The sequence below is a fragment of the Macaca thibetana genome, chromosome 3 (assembly GCF_024542745.1).
Source record: "Macaca thibetana thibetana isolate TM-01 chromosome 3, ASM2454274v1, whole genome shotgun sequence".
NCBI lineage: Eukaryota > Metazoa > Chordata > Mammalia > Primates > Cercopithecidae > Macaca > Macaca thibetana.
Window position 1 is genome coordinate 144,691,664 of NC_065580.1, and position 17,972 is coordinate 144,709,635.

The 17,972-nt window shown below is 54.6% G+C and overlaps 1 protein-coding gene and 1 pseudogene across 2 annotated transcripts in view; both read left to right on the forward strand.

Annotated features, from left to right (window-relative positions):
* The window catches only part of FBXL18 (F-box and leucine rich repeat protein 18), a 38,084-nt gene extending 31,922 nt beyond the window's left edge, over nucleotides 1-6,162 (forward strand). Inside the window, exon 5 of the mRNA XM_050783966.1 lies at nucleotides 354-6,162. Within this exon, the coding sequence (XP_050639923.1) occupies nucleotides 354-510 (157 nt within the window). The 3' untranslated portion in view covers nucleotides 511-6,162. The remainder of the gene's footprint in view (nucleotides 1-353) is intronic.
* On the forward strand, nucleotides 3,162-6,162 carry LOC126950529 (uncharacterized; annotated as a pseudogene). Its single transcript, XR_007724188.1, has one exon. The product of XR_007724188.1 is annotated as an uncharacterized LOC126950529 (transcript).
* Nucleotides 6,163-17,972: the final 11,810 nt, after the last annotated feature.

Here is a 17,972-nt window from a genome sequence, read left to right on the forward strand (position 1 = left end):
CTGCTGCCTCGGAGCACGGCAGCCTGTCCTGGCAGCTCTCCCGCATCTGCAGAGCAGGGTTGGCCTCTGGGGCCTCTGATACTCGTGGCTGGCATGGAGCAGGTGCCCCCTGAACCTGGAGAGAAGCGTGTTGCCTGTTCCCGGCTGCCCTGCTCCTCCTCAGCTCTGGCTGCCACGTACGGGGCCCTCAAGGCACACAGAGGGTGACTCTCGCAGCAGGCCTGGTCTCTCGGGGAGCCCCAGGTGAGCCCGGGTGGCAGGGGCAGGTGTGAGTGCCTCCTGGGCTCCCCCGGCAGGCTCTGCCCCCTCCGTGGCCACCCACGTAATCCGCTGACCACCTGTCTCTGGTTCAGCTTCCAGGCCGAGCGGCCCGCATTGAACGTCGTCATCTTCCCTCTGCTCCACGAGGGCCTGACCGACGTCATCCGGGACGTCCCTCTGGTGCACCTGGATGAGATCACCTTATTTAAGAGCAGAGTGGCCGAGGAACCGCCGAACCTGTGGTGGTGAGAGGCCAAGCCGCCGCCCATCGGTCTGAGTCACCTCAAGATGCTGTAGGAGCCTGGGACACCAGGGACCCTTGGTTTGTTACAAGAGGAAGAGGGCTTCTCTCCCGGCCGGCCACGCCCCACCTGGCTCCTGGGGCTCCCGGCATCTCTGCGGCTCTCTCATGGGAACTGTTGCTCTGTGAAGTTTGGGTTGAGGGGATGTGCTCTGGTTGACATGAGGGGGGTCAGGGGACCGTCGATGTGGAGGCTGGCTGAACCAGGCTGACCCTTGGGGCCTGGCTTGGGGGTTTGTACACTGAGCCTCAATCCCTGGGGGCCCTGTCGATGGGCCTGGAGGACCGGAACTCCGTGCCATTCTGACTGGGAAGCGTGTCCCTTGGCTGTCGTGTTTGTGGTCACCTGCCACTGGGGCCCCACGGATGGGCGGCCACATGCTGTCCCCCTGAAGTCCAGTCGGCCAGGCTGGTCACCGTGTGTCTGAGTGTCCCCTTGCGTGGCCGAGTGTGACATGGGGAAGGGCTTGCCGGTTTAGGCTGCGGACTTAGGACTCTCCGTCCCATTAGAACACACTTGAGCCCACTCATGTCTCTGGGACTTTTCTAGCCCGATGATGCCTGTGGCCCCAGAGAGGTCCCCTGGGGTTGGGACTGCTGGTTGGAGCCTCTCCTATGGCTTTTCAGCCCAATGAGCAGGGCCCGCTTCTCATGAGAGAGGTCTCCTCCTGCTCCCACCCACCCCACAGCCTTCAGCTTCCCTGGGAAGGTCCATGTGCATTCCTGGGGAAATAGATACACATTCGGCTTTGTTAGAATAACGTGCAACATTAAAACCCAGAAAGGATTCATAAGGCTGGAGTAGCAATCATAGGACCCCATTTTGAATGACTTTATTTAAGACTTTAAAAATATTCAGCTGGGCACGGTGGCTCACGCCTGTAATCTCAGCACTTTGGGAGGTCGAGACGGGTGGATCACAAGGTCAGGAGTTCAAGACCACCCTGGCCAACATGGTGAAACCCCATCTCTACTAAAAATACACAAATTAGCTGGGCGTGGTGGTGGGTGCCTGTAATCCCAGCTACTCGGGAGGCTGAGGCAGGAGAATCATTTGAACCTGGGAGGTGGAGGTTGCGGTGAGCCGAGATCACGCCACTGCACTCTAGCCTGGGCGACAGGGCAAGACTCCATCTCAAAAAAAAAAAAAAAAAAAAAAAAAAAAAAAAATATATATATATATATATATATTCAGTACATTTTGGGAGGATCACTTGACCCGAGGAGTTTGAGACCAGCCTGGGCAACACAGGGATACCCCATCTCTTAAAGAGAAAAAAATTAAAGCTATTCCAAAAATGAGGACACCTTCCCAGCGTCCGAGGCCCAACCCCATGTGCCACGCTGGTCACCTCTGCCGCCTTCCACCTCCAGGCGCTCCTAGAGCTGTCCCTGGGCTGGTGGCTTCTGAGGGGGACTGTAGTTGGGTCCTGCTCGCCTTGGCCGCTCTTGGTGAAGGGCTCCTTGCCCAGCCTGCCGTCATCCTCCTGGGTTTCCATGTGACAGGTCCACCGTCCTGTGGGGCGGTGTCTCACATTTGCCTTGCTGTTAAAAAATGGGGGACACTGTCCCCGGGCCTCTGATCACCGGCCCTGCCCTTGGGCGGGGATGGTTCTCAGCAGCTCCTTGTCCCAGAGGCCTTTGGAGAACTGGGGTCAGAGCTGTAGGGAGGGACAGCCCTCCTGTGCAGGCTGCCTCCCAGCTCTCCACATGGCAGTCTTGGCACTGCCCTGGCGCCTCTGCTCACTGGCACAGGCAGATCTGGGGTTCGAGGTCTCCTCCCACTTCACCCTGACTTTCTTTCTTGTATGTATGGGGTCAACGCCTCCTCTCTGAAGCCCACGGGTCCTCTCCCAGCCCCAGGCTGCACCCAGTGCAGAACCTTTGCCTCCTGGCTGGAGAGGCCGGTCCGCAGGCTGATTTCAGCAGAGCCTGGTGGTGGGACCAGCACCAGACCACACCTTTGCCTCCCAGAGGCCTCCTGGCCCTCCTGTCATGGCCTCTGAGAGCCATACCCCTCGGCCCCGTCTCCTGACCTGCAGGCCGCAGGACCAGCTGCCCACGGCCCACACACACACTTCCTGGGCGTTTCTTTAGAGCTTTAAAATGGTACCTGGAGACCACCAGGCGCAGTGATCAGATCCGGTGGTGTGGTACCTCCCAGTACTGACCACTTCTTGCTCTCAGACTGAGGTGTGGCAGGAAGGGGATGTGGCCCAGGAGGGAGGCAGGTGGCCTGGGAGTCTCCCGGACCCTCAGTGAGCCTGTGTCTCTGGGCGCTGCAGCTCTGCGCCCCTCTCCTTTCTTCCAGAACATTCCCCACTGGGGCCAGGGAATTGCGTTTGCACCAGGAATGCATCCTAGCGTGTGTATGATCATGCCTGGGTGTCCTGTTCTCATGAGCAAGCGGTTTTAACCAGCAGCATAATTTATACTCATAGACAGGACTGGGGGAAGGGCCGTTCCCGAGGCTGGGATATAGTGCCTTGGAAAGCACCCCCGAAACAGTAGACCTTGTATTTTTAGTGTCCCCTGCAACCATCCTTTGACTTGGAGCAAGAATTTCCGCTGCTGCTACCCCCGAGATGGGCTTCACCAGATGTTAATAACGTGCTTATTTTCGCTAAGTGCTATTTTGGCACCAGTGTTAGTTGCAATTTATATTCTGCAGCATTTGATGCTGGGAAAAGAACCCACCCTAATAGTCCCCAATTGGCAGAGCTTGGCTGTTAAGCGGCAGACCATATGCTGCCTGCCGGAGGAGCGTGGTCAGCACTTGTCCCCGTGACTGCGTGCGTGTGCATGCGTGTACCTGTGCCCTGTGTGTGCACGTGTGCCTGCGTGCATGTACCTGTGTGCACATGTGCCTGCGTGTATCTGTGCCCTGTGTGTGCACACGTGCCTGCGTGTACGTGTGCCTGTGTGTATGTGCCTGTGTAAACCTGTGCCCTGTGTGTGCATGCGTGTGTGAGTCACGTCTTCCCTGTGTGAGTGTGAGGGAGAGACTGAGGGGTTGGAGAGAGGGTGGAGGGGAAAGGGTATGTATCCCTTTGTTCTTTAAAAGGGAGAGCTCCTACTTCTCTGGCTGCCCCGTCCTGCCTGTGCCCCCAGCTCACCCCAGACCTAGCTGCTATTTATTCTACTGACTTCCTCCTGGCCCTGCGGCCCCATGGCCCCATGGCCCTGTGGCCTGTGACCCTGCAGCCCCTTGTCCCGCAGCCTCTGCCCCGCTGCCTGCTCCATGTCACCAGGCAACACTGGGCCCCACCAGGCTTCTGAAGGTGGCCCAGGGCAGGCACTTGAGCCTGAGGACCCAGAGCAAAGGTGCCTTTCTGGGCCTTGGGTGCTCCTCTCTGCTGTATGAGGCTTTTCTAGCTTTCAAGGGCCCGTCCAGCCCAGGGGAGCTGGGTGAGGGCTGCTTCCTTCTGCAGCAGAGGAGGCGGGTCCTATCCCTGCCATCCGCTGCCCCCAGACGCCCTGCCAGGACACAGGCCTGAGACGTTTCTTCTCCAAGAGGCTGTCCCGGGACCTGTGTGTGCACAGGGCGGGAGGACACTCGCTGCTTTGACCCAGGACTGCAGCCAGGATGGGCTGAGCTCCTCTGGCGCTAAAAACACACAAGGCATGCCTGCCAGCTCAGCAGCGCCCTCCCTCAACCACTCCCTGTGCCCGGACCCAGAGCCACAGGCCTTTGGGCCCAGGGGACTGGGGCTGGGCTCAGGCTTGGGCCTGGGGGGCTCATGGAGGGGCCAGGCCTAGAGCAGTAGGGCTGCGACAGCTGAGGGCTGGGCCCCTGCCAGCCAATGAAGCTCCAGATCAGTGTCCCGGCCTTGGAGGTGCCAGCAGTGCTCCTGCAGGGATGGAGGGTGCTGGAGCCCTGGATGCGGAGACCCTGATCTCCCAGCAGGCAGTGCTGTGACAGCCTCCCACCTCCTCTTCCCCTGTTATCTGCTCATTTTAGGATCTGAAAATGACAGGTTTTTTTTTTTTTTTTGAGAGGGAGTCTTGCTTTGTCCCCCAGGCTGGAGTGCAGTGGCATGATTTCGGCTCACTCACTACAACCTCTGCCTCACAGGTTCAAACGACTCTCCCACCTCAGCCTCCCGAGTAGCCAGGATTACAGGCATCTGCCATCATGACCGGCTAATTTTTGTATCTTAGTAGAGACGGGGTTGCACCATGTTGGTCAGGCTGGTCTTGAACTCCTGACCTCAAGTGATCCTCTTGCCTCGGCCTCCCAAAGTGCTGGGATAACAGGCGTGAGCCACCGCGCCTGGCCCATTACAGAGCTCTTGTAAGAAAGCTTGTGAAAGTCATGGACAAGGTGTGGCGATGAAGTGTGGGGCCGCTAAACCGGAGGCAGAGGAGACGTCGACCGCCTCCTGTGGACGTGGGCAGAGCGCTGCTGCCAGTTCCTGGTAGCCTTGACCACGACGCTGGGGGGCTCTTCATGATGGCCATGGGTCTCATTTGCACTTGGGGGTGTGGGTTCAAGTTAGAAGTTTCTAGATCTACTGGGCATGATGAACACAAACCCCACAGACACTGAGGAACGCCGTGGTGGCCGTGACTCGGGCCAGCTGTTATCAGGGCTCCTCTACTCTCTCAAGCTCCTTCAAGAAACATGGGAGGGGCCGGGCGCAGTGGCTTAAGCCTGTCATCCCAGCACTTTGGGAGGCTGGGGCAGGAGGATTGCTTGAGCCCAGGAGTTCGAGACCAGCCTGGGCAACATAGTGAGAGTCTATCTCTACATAAAATTTAAAAACAAGTTAGCTGGGCATTGTACGTGTGCCTGTGGTCCCAGCTACTCAGGAGGCTGAGACAGGAGGTTGCTTAAGGCCAGGAGTTGGAGGTTGCAGTGAGCCAAGATCACACCATTGCCCTCGACCCTGGGCCACAGAGAAATACCCTGTCTCAAAAAAACAAAAAATAAAGCAGAAATGCTGAAGGGGTCGGTTTACAGGAAAACCCCAGATCAGAACACCTGGCTACTCCCGCCCTAGACCAGTGGACCTGGGAATGAGGGTTGGTCCTGGGAGGCTTTTCTCCAAGCTGTTGCCGCCAGACCTGCCGGGGGAACCCTGGCCACAGAAGCCTCCCAGGGAGTGAGCCAGAGCCTGGACCGCTGTGTTGTTGATGTGTCTGGGGCAGAGGGTGGGGAGTGTGCAAGGGTGTGTGTGTGCCGGGGGGTGTTCACGGGCAAGCACGTGCGTGCCTGTGTGTGTGTGTGCCCCTCCCCTGCAGCCGCTGGTGGTACCTCCCTCCAGCCCCTTCGCCACCCTCTGAGCATTGCCCATCCTCGTGAGGCTGCCCAGAGACAGCAGAGCTCCATGTGTTTTTAAGGCGAGACCTTTCCCTGGCCCCGGGGGTCTTGCCATATCTCATGACCAGGTGCTAAATGACCCTACATGCATTACCTGCCTTTTGATGACCAACCTCCCTGTCCCCGTCCCGCTGACTTGCCCCCATGGCGTCTCACGGTGATGCCTGCTCCTGACTTTGGTGTTCCCTGTAGCAAACTACCTTCTGGATGGGAATTTTCATGTACATGTGTGGCATGTGGAAAATTTCAAATAAAATGGACTTGATTTAGAAAGCCAGGCAGCTGTGTGCTCCTTCCAGCAGGGACGCTTTGACCTCTTACCTACAACCCCTTCCTTGGGCCCGAGGCTGGTGGCTTCGTTCACTTCAGATGGTGGGGGGTGGGTGCTGTGCTTGGGTGGGGTGCAGGTTGTCTGAAACAGAGGTGTGTGGATGGAGACACAAGACCCAAAGTGGGGAGCAGAGGGGCACACACTCCCCAGGGGGCATCAGGAGGTGACAGCTGAGACAGCCTTGGGCTGGGGAGGCCAAAGGTGAGCGAGGAGGCTGCGTAGGTCAGGATGGGCCTGGCAGGGAGCAGTGCAGGTGCACTGGCATGGTTGTACAGGCTGCACACTGCAAAAGCCTCCCTGTGGTCTGGTGGCAGCTCAGACGGCAAAAGTGGTAACTGGCTGAAGGCAGGCAGGGCCGAGTCAGCTTAGGTGTTCTCCCGAGGCTGTGGAAACAGCCTCAGCCTTGTTCATTCTATTTTATTATCATTTTTTGAGATAGAGTCTTGCTCTGTTGCCCAGGCTGGAGGGCAGTGGTGTGATGGCTCACTGCAACCTCTGCCTCCTGAGTTAAAGCGTTTCTCCTGCCTCAGTCCCCTGAGTAGCTGGGATTACAGGCACCCACCACCATGCCTGGCTAATTTTTAAAATATTTTCGGCCGAGGCAGGCGGATCACAAGGTCAGGAGATCGAGACCACGGTGAAACCCCGTCTCTACTAAAAATACAAAAAATTAGCCGGGCGCGGTTGTGGGCGCCTGTAGTCCCAGCTACTCGGGAGGCTGAGGCAGGAGAATGGCGTGAACCCGGGAGGCGGAGCTTGCAGTGAGCCGAGATCGCGCCACTGCACTCCAGCCTGGGCGACAGAGCGAGACTCCGTCTCAAAAAAAAAAAAAAAAAAAAAAAAATATATATATATATATTTTTCAGTAGAGACAAGATTTTGCCGTGTTGACCAGGCTGGTCTCGAACTCCTGACCTCAAGTGATCCACCTGCCTCGGCCTCCCAAAGTGCTGGGATGACAGGCATGAGCCGCCAGGCCTGGCCCATCTTAACCATTTTAAAGTGCGTAATTTGCCAGCAGAGGGTTTTTTTGAAGAAAAAAAAAAAAATAAAGTGCATAGTTCAAGCGGGAGGCGGTGGCTCATACTCGTAATCCCAGCACTTTGGGAGATCAAGGCAGAAACATCACTTGTGCCGAGGAGTTTGAGAGCAGCCTGGGTAACATAGTCAGACCTTGTCTCTATAAAAAGTACAAAAATTAGCTGGGCATGGAGGCGCACGACTGTCTGTGGTCCCAGCTATTTGGGGGGAGGCTGAGGCAGAAGCATTGCTTGAGCCTGGGAAGTCAATGTTGCAGTGAGCCATGATTGCACCACTGCACTCCAGCCTGGGCGATAGAGCGAGACCCTGTCTCAGAAAAAAAATGAACTGGCCGGGCGCGATGGCTCACGCCTGTAATCCCAGCACTTCGGGAGGCCGAGGTGGGTGGATCATGAGGCCAGGAGATCGAGACCATCCTGGCTAACACGGTGAAACCCCGTCTCTACTAAAAGTACAAAAAATTAGCTGGGCGTGGTGGCGGGTGCCTGTAGTCCCAGCTATTTGGGAGGCTGAGGCTGGAGAATGGCGTGAACCCGGGAGGCAGAGCTTGCAGTGAGCCAAGATCACGCCACTGCACTCTAGCCTAAGCGACAGAGCGAGACTCCGTCTCAATAAGGAAAAAAAATGAACTGCACAGTTCAGTGGCATTAAGCACATCACAGTGTTGTGCAGCCATTACCACCATCCGCTTCTAGAACTTTCTCATCTGCAACTGAAACTGTGTCCCCATTAAACATTCACTCCCCAGCCCTTCCCTCAGCCCCAGGCACCCACCATTCTACTTCCCGTCTCTATGAGTTTGACTCCTCTGGGTGCCCCGATAGAGTGGAATCTGGGCTGGGCACAGTGGCTCACGCCTGTAATCCCAGCACTTGGAGAGGCCGAGGCTGGTGGATCACCTGAGGTCAGGGGTTTGAGACCAGCCTGACCAACATGGTGAAACCCCGTCTCTACAAAAAGTACAAAAATTAGCCAGGCGTGGTGTGGCGTGTGCCTGTAGTCCCAGCTACTTAGGAGGCTGAGGGAGGAGAATCGCTTGAACCTGGGAGGTGGAGACTGCAGTAAGCCAAGACCGCACCACTGCCCTCCAGCAGCCTGGGTAACAGCGAGACTCCACCTAAAAAAAGAGTGGAATCTGCAGTACATGTGCTTTTTTTTTTTTTCTTTTGAGGTAGAGTTCCATTCTGTCGCCCAGACTGGAGTGCGGTGGCGCAGTTTCGGCTCACTGCAACCTCTGCCTCCTGACTTCAAGGGATTCTCCTGCCTCAGCCTTCTGAGTAGCTGGGATAATAGGCATGTGCCACAATGACCAGCTATTTTTTGGGTTTTTAGTAGAGATAGTGTTTCACCATGTTGGTCATGCTGGTCTTGAACTCCTGACCTCAGGTGATCCACCCACCTCAGTCTCCCAAAGCGCTGGGATTACAGGCATGAGCCACTGCACCCGGCACGTGTGCTCTTGAGGCTGGTTTATTTGCTGTGTCAGTTTGGAGCAGAGACCTCCTTTGCCTGTCCTGGCCTCTGGGAAGAGGCTTGGTCCTGAGTGGTGCAGGAGGTGGGAGGAGGGACCAGAGTCCAGATGGGGACAGGGCTGCTGCAGAACGTAGTGGCCACGATGGGGCCCCTCACATGAACTGGGGACTCAGCAATACCTCCTTCTGGCTTGGTCCTTGAGGTGATGGTGTTTCCCTGGCAGAAATGGCGACATAGGGCCGGGAGCCTCCCATCCTGCCCAGCATTGAGCCATTGCCTGCAGTTGACATGCACCCACTGCCCCCTGGTGATGTCTCGTGTCTGGCTGGGTCGGTGCTGGGGAATTGGGCAGTGGGTGGGGGCGGATCCACTGTGCCGCTGACGCCAGTGGCTGCATCAGGGGAGAGAGGATGGGAATGCATGCAGCGAGGAAGCCCAGGAGCCCTTCCTTCAGAGACACACTTGAGACTGTCATTACAGCAGCAGGCAAGCGGGGAGAGGAGGCGCCAAGGCTGAGCAATAGCCAACAACATTCCATCTTGTACATAACAAGGCACTCCCAAGTTCAGGGTCCAGAACGGCCACTGTGAGGTGCTCACGGCTTCTCCAGGGCAGGTGTTTGCACAGGGGACGGCACTACGACTTGTCTGTTCTACCATGTCTGGAGCCTCTGCCGCAGTGACTCAGCAGTTGGGGACTGGTCTCCTGGAAGCATCTTTACTCACAGGTCTAGTGGTCAATGCTGGTGTTGACCTGGACCTCAGTAGGGCCCGTGGCTGGCTGGAACACTTCCATGTGGCCTCATGTGGCCTGTCCATGAGACCTCTCCATGTGGCTTTGTCATGCGGCCTCATGTGGCCTGTCCATGAGACCTCTCCCATGTGGCCTCTCCATGTGGTCTCTCCATGTCGTCTCTCTACCTAGGTTAGTTGGGCTTCCTCACAGCATGGCAGTTGGGTCCCAAGAGCAAGCATCTCCAGAAAACCAGAAGGATGGGCCCTGGCTTTGGCTGTCACATGGTATCACTTCCACACACTGTCGACCAAGGCAGTCCCAGAAGCTGCCACATTCAAGAGATGGGGCACAGATCCCCCACTTGCCAGAATGAGTGTTGAGCTGTCATTGCAGAAGACCTCTTGGGGTGGGAGGTCATGTGACCAGTTTTAGAAAGTGTGTCATAGTGCACTGGGCCTGTTGGTGTTGGCCTTGGCCTTGCCGAGGGGTGTGCTGGGGGTGTGGTGGGGGCAGCAGCTTCAGCCCAGATCTGGGGGAACTTGTGTTTTCTCACACGTCTCCTGAGCTGATGCTCCTGCTTTCATTTTTGTTTTGAGACAGGGTCTTGCTCGGTCACCCAGGCTGAAGTGCAGTGGCATCATCCTAGTTCACTGCAGCCTCGGCCTCCTGGGCTTGAGTGGTCTTCCTGCCTCCCGAGGAGCTGGGACTGTAGGTGCGCCCCACCACACCACACAGGGTCTTACTGTGTTGCCCAGGCTGGTCTCAAACTCCTGAGCTCAAGAAATCCTCCCGCCTCAGCCTCCCAAAGTGCTGGGATTACAGGTGTGAACCACTGCGCCTAGCCGTGATGCCCCTGTTTTGTGAGGGGCACTGTGCCAGGGAGGCCAGAACATGTGAAGAACCCTGAAAAGATCAGGGGTCTGTACCTGGAGTCGACTGAATGTGTGAAGCCCCCTGGCCGTTGTCCATGTGGCAAGACTTTAAAATAAAATCAAAATGGCCTCAGCTGGGTGCGGTGGCTCACGCCTGTAATCCCAGCACTTTGGGAGGCTGAGGTGGGCGGATCACGAGGTCAGGAGATCGAGACCATCCTGGCTAACACGGTGAAACCCCGTCTCTACTAAAAATACAAAAAATTAGCCAGATGTGGTGGCGGGCGCCTGTAGTCCCAGCTACTAGGGAGGCTGAGGCAGGAGAATGGTGTCAACCCGGGAGGCGGAGGTTGCAGTGAGCCGAGATTGCACCATTGCACTCCAGCCTGGGCAAAAAGAGCAAAACTCTGTCTCAAAAAAAAAAAAAAAAAAAAAGAAAAGAAAAAAAAAAAGAAAGAAAAAGAAAAAAGAAAAAGCCCAGCCCTGTGTGTTCCAAGGGTTTGCACTGGAGGCCTTGGGAGTCGTGGCTGGAGGAGGGTGTTCAGAACAGCTAGCTTGAGAGGCTTTGGCTGCCCCCAGGAGCCCTGCACAGCTGACTGGTTTATTGCGGGTGTAGAACTTGCAGGATAGTGGAGGTGGCATGACGGAATCCTAGCTTCAGAGCCACGGTTTGCCGTGACCCTTGCTTTGCAGATGAAGTGGGGGCGCCCGGGGGTCAGCTGCCTGCTCAAGGCCGTGCAGCTAGTGGTGGTTAGTGTGTCGCATGGTTATAGAGCCTGGGCGAGATGCTGCACGCTGGGCCTCTGCTCTGCACGGATGAGGGAGGGGAGGCCCTGCTCAGACACCATTGGCGAGGACACAAGGATGTCTCTGGAGCAGCCTGGGAACCCGGCGAGCCTTTCTCAGCCACGGCCATCTCCAGGCCTTGGGTGAAGGAGGAGAGCTGCCAGCCAGCTGTGCTGGGAGAGCAAAGGATGTCACCTTTTTCCCTTCACAGGTGCCGGGGGCCACTCTGCTGTGTTCCAAGCCTGGGAAGTGGATGTGCCCCCCCTGGGAAGGGGAGGGGGCAGCCTCTCGGCCGGGGGCCAGAGAGGCCTTTCTGGAAGGGGCTTGGGGTCTCCCCTTCCTCTTGTGTGGTGTGTCTTGTGTCTGCCTGCCCTGTGGAAGGTTGGCCGTGGTGACACTCAGGAGCCAGGAATGGTGACTTGCTGGCCAGGCCTTTCCTGCGGTTTCTCTGGGCAGCTCGGAACTGCAGGTTTCCCAGGGTTCCTGGTTCTCGGGTTTTGTGGCACCCCACACTCTGACATTCACACACGGATGTTTATTCACACACACACCACACCCACACACACACTCACACCTGCACACTCACACTCAGGCTCACAAATCTTCTCCCATGTCACACCCATATCACACACACACAGTTCCACCAGTGCTCACACTTCTACAACTCTTGCAAAATCCACTTGAGTCCACACCGCCACCCCAGCCACACAGACACACCTCTGCTCACCCCACACGCACGCCACTTACACAGACACCCCACGCTTTCCACGGCATTCTCCCACATTCACATGCACACATGGAGCTTCCTATATGCACACCCTTGCACACTTGCACTCACCCACAGCACACACATTCTTATCACACAGCACCTGTGTGGATTTGCACATATACCCCACACATTCACTCACCCACACACGGATAGCTCACGCATTCACACTCACGTGCACACGTACCAATGTGCTCATTTACACACACACGCCCATGTTCACTCATGTAGCACACACATGCTCACATAACTCACATTCTTTTTTTTTTTGAGACGGGGTCTCGCTGTGTCGCCCAGGTTGGAGTGCAGTGGTGTGATATCGGCTCACTGCAAGCTCCGCCTCCCGGGTTCACGCCATTCTCCTGCCTCAGCCTCCCGAGTAGCTGGGACTACAGGTGCCCGCCACCACGCCCGGCTTATTTTTGTATTTGTAGTAGAGATGATGTTTCACCATGTTAGCCAGGATGGTCTCGCTCTCCTGACCTCGTGATCCGCCAGCCTCGGCCTCCCAAAGTGCTGGGATTACAGGTGTGAGCCACAGAGTCCACCTATAATTCATTCTTACACACATTCCGCACACATAGTCACTCAGACATGTCCACACAGATGCAGACACACATAACCCCCACTGCTCACACACAGTCTCTATGTCTCATCACACCCAAACACCACACACTCTTACTAAATTCACACACACGTTCACACACCAAACAAAGGGACTCGATTAATTTTATAAACCTAGCAGTGAACACAACCAGTTCGATTAAAGGTGAACTTAGGCCCTGGCACGGTGGCTCATGCCTGTAATCCCAGCACTTTGGGAGGCTGAGATGGGAGGATCACGTGAGGCCAGGAATTTGAGATCAGCCTGGGCAACACAGTGAGACCCTTGTCTCTACAAAAACTAAAAAGTTAGCCTATCATAGTGGTGTGCATCTGTAGTCTCAGCTACTTGGGAGGCTGAGGTGGGAGGATCACTTGAGCCCAGGAGTTTGTGTCTGCAGTGAGCTGAGATCACCACTGCACTCCAACCTGGGCAACAGAGCAAGACGCTGTCTCAATAACTCACTAACTAAATAAATATAAAAAGAGGTAAACTTAGTTTTATTATGTTCCTTTTCCAGAACATGTGAAAATTTCAGAAAAGTAGAACAGAGGGAAAAGATAGTCCACACCCACGTTCTCACCCGCCCTGCAGTGCATCCGTTAATATTTCAGTAAACGTCTTTCCAGTCTTTGTTCTAGGGTCTTAAAAAATGTCTGAGGTGGCCGGGTGCGGTGGCTCACGCCTGTAATCCCAGCACTTTGGGAGGCTGAGGCGGGCGGATCATGAGGTCAGGAGATCGAGGCCATCCTGGCTAATACAGTGAAATCCCATCTTTACTGAAAATACAAAAACAGGGCCGGGCGCTGTGGCTCAGGCCTGTAATCCCAGCACTTTGGGAGGCCAAGGTGAGTGGATCACAAGGTCAGGAGATGGAGACCATCCTGGCTAACACAGTGAAACCCCGTCTGTACTAAAAATACAAAAAAATTAGCTCGGTGTGGTGTTGCACGCCTGTAGTCCCAGCTATTCGGGCGGCTGAGGCAGGAGAATTGCTTGAAACCGGGAGGCGGAGCTTGCAGTGAGCCGAGATCGCACCACTGCACTCCAACCTGGGTGACACAGCGAGACTCCGTCTCAAAAAAAAAAAAAAAAAAAAAAGAATAAAAAAAACAACAAAAATTAGCCGGGCATGGTGGTGGGCGCCTGTAGTTCCAGCTTCTCGGGAGGCTGAGGGAAGAGAATGGCGTGAACCCGGGAGGCGGAGCTTGCAGTGAGCCAGGATGGCGCCACTGCACTCCAGCCTGGGCGACAGAGCAAGATTCCATCTAAAAAAAAAAAAAAAACAGTTCGAGACTGCAATCATTGGATTTCACGTCCTGCTTTTCTGCTCACACACAGAGTGTGGCCTCTTGGGTTCCTCCATCATTTTAACGACAGGGCTTTGCTGTCTCAAGCTCTTTCTGCTGTCAGACAAGTAGGTTGTCTCCAATGAGTCAGTCTCCTAAGGAAAGAAGCTCCCATCTCCTTAGACTGGTGTTTTTCTATCTTTAGGATTGTTTCTTTGGAAGAGACTTTCGTTAGTTGAAATGACTAGAGCAGAGGATTAATATTTTTACGATGGGTAGGAGCTTTGAGGACCCCAGAGGCGGAGCTGTGTATCAGGTGTGACCTTAGCGTCTTTCCCCGGCGTGATCTGGCCCTCGAAACAGGCAGAACAGCTCTCAGCTGCTGCCCAAAAGGGTATTTTTATTTGCAAAGTTCCCTGATTTATTTTATTTTATTTTTTGGAGACTCTGCCTCCCAGGCTGGGGTGCAGTGGCATGATCTTGGCTCACTGCAACCTCCGCCTCCCAGGTTCAAGTGATTCTCCGCCTGAGCCTCCTCAGTTGCTGGAATTACAGGCACCCGCCACCACACCCGGCTAATTTTTTTAGTTTTAATCAAGACAGGGTTTTGCCGTGATGGCCAGGCTGGTCTCGAACTCCTGACCTCAGGTGATCTGCCCGCCTTGGCCTCCCGAAGTGCTGGGATTACAGGAGTGAGCCACTGCCTGTACATTTAAATTGATGTAAATTATGTTGAGCAGTCATTCCCCACAAGCCCCCTGAGTTTGCTTTTGTGTCCAGAGATGGGGTGACCTCCAGCTGGCTGCATCCGGGATTGAGGTTCACGGTCATAGCTGCAACCTTTGTTACCCCAAGGAGTCCCAGACTCCTGCCTCCCTCCTGCCTCCTGCACAGGCCTTGGCTGGGTCATGGCATAGCAGTGCTGTGACCGGCTGTGGAGGCAGAATAATGACCCCCAGAGATGTCCATGTCCCGGTCCCCAGATCCCATGTTTGTGGGTTCTGTGGCAGAGGGGAATAGAAGTTGCTAATCGCCGACCTTGAGATGTGGAGAGGCTGTGGGATTATCCTGGTGGCCCAGTCGAATCACCAGGGCCCTGGAGGCAGGAGAGGAAGAGCTGAGGGCTGGCGGGGGAGAAACACGGGCGGTTGCTGGAGGGAGGACCTCCAGCCAAGGAGCACAGGTGGATTCTAGAAGCTGGTAAAGGCCAGGAAAGGGGATCTTCCCCCAGCACCTCCAGGAGGAGCATGGCCTGCACTTGACCTGAGCCCAGGGAGACCTGTCTCGGACTTTTTTTTTTTTTTTTTTTTGAGACGGAGTCTCGCTCTGTCACCCAGGCTGGAGTGCAGTGGCCGGATTTCAGCTCACTGCAAGCTCCGCCTCCCGGGTTCACGCCATTCTCCTGCCTCAGCCTCCCGAGTAGCTGGGACTACAGGCGCCTGCCACCTCGCCCGGCTAGTTTTTTGTATTTTTTAGTAGAGACGGGGTTTCACCGGGTTAGCCAGGATGGTCTCGATCTCCTGACCTTGTGATCCGCCCGTCTTGGCCTCCCAAAGTGCTGGGATTACAGGCTTGAGCCACCGTGCCCGGCCCTGTCTCGGACTTCTGATCTCCAGGACTATGAGAGATTTAACCTGCATTTCTTTAAGGCACTGTGTGGTAATTAACACCATTTCTTCTAGATGGGAGGGTTTCTGGTGACCTCTTTTTTGTTTTCTTTCTTTCTTTCTTTCTTTTTTTTTATCTGATGTCTTTTCCTAGACTTGTTTTTTAAAAAGATACAGGAGAGGCTGGGCGCGGTGGCTCAAGCCTGTAATCCCAGCACTTTGGGAGGCCGAGACGGGCGGATCACGAGGTCAGGAGATCGAGACCATCCTGGCTAACACGGTGAAACACCGTCTCCACTAAAAAAATACAAAAAGCTAGCCGGGCGAGGTGGCGGGCGCCTGTAGTCCCAGCTACTCGGGAGGCTGAGGCGGGAGAATGGCGGGAACCCGGGAGGCGGAGCTTGCAGTGAGCTGAGATCCGGCCACTGCACTCCAGCCTGGGTGACAGAGCGAGACTCCGTCTCAAAAAAAAAAAAAAAAAAAAAAAAAAGATTCAGGAGGGCCAGGTGCAGTAGCTCATGCCTATAATCCCAGCATTTTGGGAGTCCAAGGCGGGCAGATCACCTGAGGTCAGGAGTTTGAGACCAGCCTGCCCAACATGGTGAAACCTCGTCTCTACTAAAAATACAAAATTTAGCTGGGCATAGTGAGTGGCACCTGTAATCCCAGCTACTTGGGAGGCTGAGGCGGGAGAATCACTTGAACCCGGGAGGCAGAGGTTGCAGTGAGCTGAGATCGTGCCACTGCACTCCAGACTGGGCGACAGACTAAGACTCCATCTCAAAAAAAAAACAAAAAATTTAAGAGGTACCTGTGCAGCTTTTGTGCATGGGTGTATTGTGTAATCTGGGGGGTTTGGACTTCCAGTGAACTCATCACCCAAATAGTGAACATAGTACCCAATAGGTAGTTTCTCCACCATTGCTCCCCTCCCTCCCTCTCTCCCCCTTTTCCCAGATTTTATTTTTATTTATTTATTTTATTTATTTTATTTTTTTTGAGACACAGTCTTGCTCTGTCGCCTGGGCTGGAGTGCAGTGATATGAGGTGGGAGGACTGTTTGAGTCCAGGAGTTGAAAGCTACCGTGAGGTATGATCGCGCCTCTGCCCTCCAGTCTGGGCAACAGAGTGAAACTCTGTCTCAGTCAATCAATCAGTCAATCAATCAATCAGTCAGTCCACTTCAGGAGGCTGAGGTGGGTGGATCACTTGAGGTCAGGCGTTCCAGAAGAGCCTGGCCAACATGGTGAAACCCCGTCTCGAGTAAACATACAAAAATTAGCTGTGTGTGGTGGCGTGCGCCTGTAGTCCCAGTTACTTGGGAGGCTGGGGCAGGAGAATCACTCGAGTCCGGGAGGCAGAGGTCATAGTGAGCTGCGATCGCACCATTGCACTCCAGCCTGGGCAACAAGAGCACAACCGTCTCAAAAAAATAATCAATAAAATCATACCTATCATAGATCTGGTAAAACAAAAAATAATTCACAGTCTATTCATCCCAAAGAGAAGTTGCAGAAACTAGATAGGATGTGATCTTTTATTTTGATTGTAAGAAAGTTGTTTATTTTATTATTATTATTTTTTGAGATGGAGCTTCGTTCTGTCACCCAGGCTGGAGTGCAATGGCATGGTCTCTGCTCACTGCAACCTCCATCTCCCGGGTTCAAGTGATTCTCCTGCCTCAGCCTCCCGAGTAGCTGAGATGACAGGTGCATGCTACCACAACTGGCTAATTTTTGTATTTTTAGTAAGATGGGGTTTCACCATGTTGGCCAGGCTGGTCTCAAACTCCTAACCTCTGGTGATTTGCCCGCCTCGGCCTCCCAAAGTGCTGGGATTACAGGCATGAGCCACTGCACCCGGCCACTGTTAGTTTTTTTTTTTTTTAACATCCAAACAAATGTGACTATATGACTCTATGTTCCATGCTCCCACCCACTTTTTTTTTTTTTTTTTTAATCAACCATCTTAGTCTTTTTTTTTTTTTGAGACAAGAGTTTTGCTCTGTCACCCAGGCTGGAGTTCAGTGGTGCCATCTGAGGTCACTGCAACATTCGCCTTCTGGGTTCAAGCAATTCTTCTGCCCCAGCCTGCCAAGTAGCTGGGACTACAGGCACCTGCCACCATGCCCCGCTAATTTTTGTATTCTTATTTTATTTTTGAGATGGAGTCTTGCTCTGTCACCTGGGCTGGAGTCCAGTGGCGTGATCTTGGCTCACTGCAACCTCTGCCTCCTGGGTCCAAGCAATTCTCCTGCCTCAACCTCCTGAATAGCTGGGATTACAGGCGTGCTCCACCAATGTCTGGCTAATTTTTGTATTTTTAGTAGAGACAGGGTTTCACCGTGTTGGCCAGGCTGGTCTTGAACTCCTGACCTCGTGGTCCGCCCACCTTGGCTTCCCAAAGTGCTCTGATTACAGGCCTGAGCCACTGCGCCTGGCCAGTCATTTAAAAATACATAGTTCAGGCCGGGCATGGTGACTCACACCTGTAATCCCATCACATTGGGAGGCTGAGGCGGGTGGATCATGAGGTCAGGAGTTTGAGACCAGACTGACCAACATGGTGAAACCCCGTCTCTAC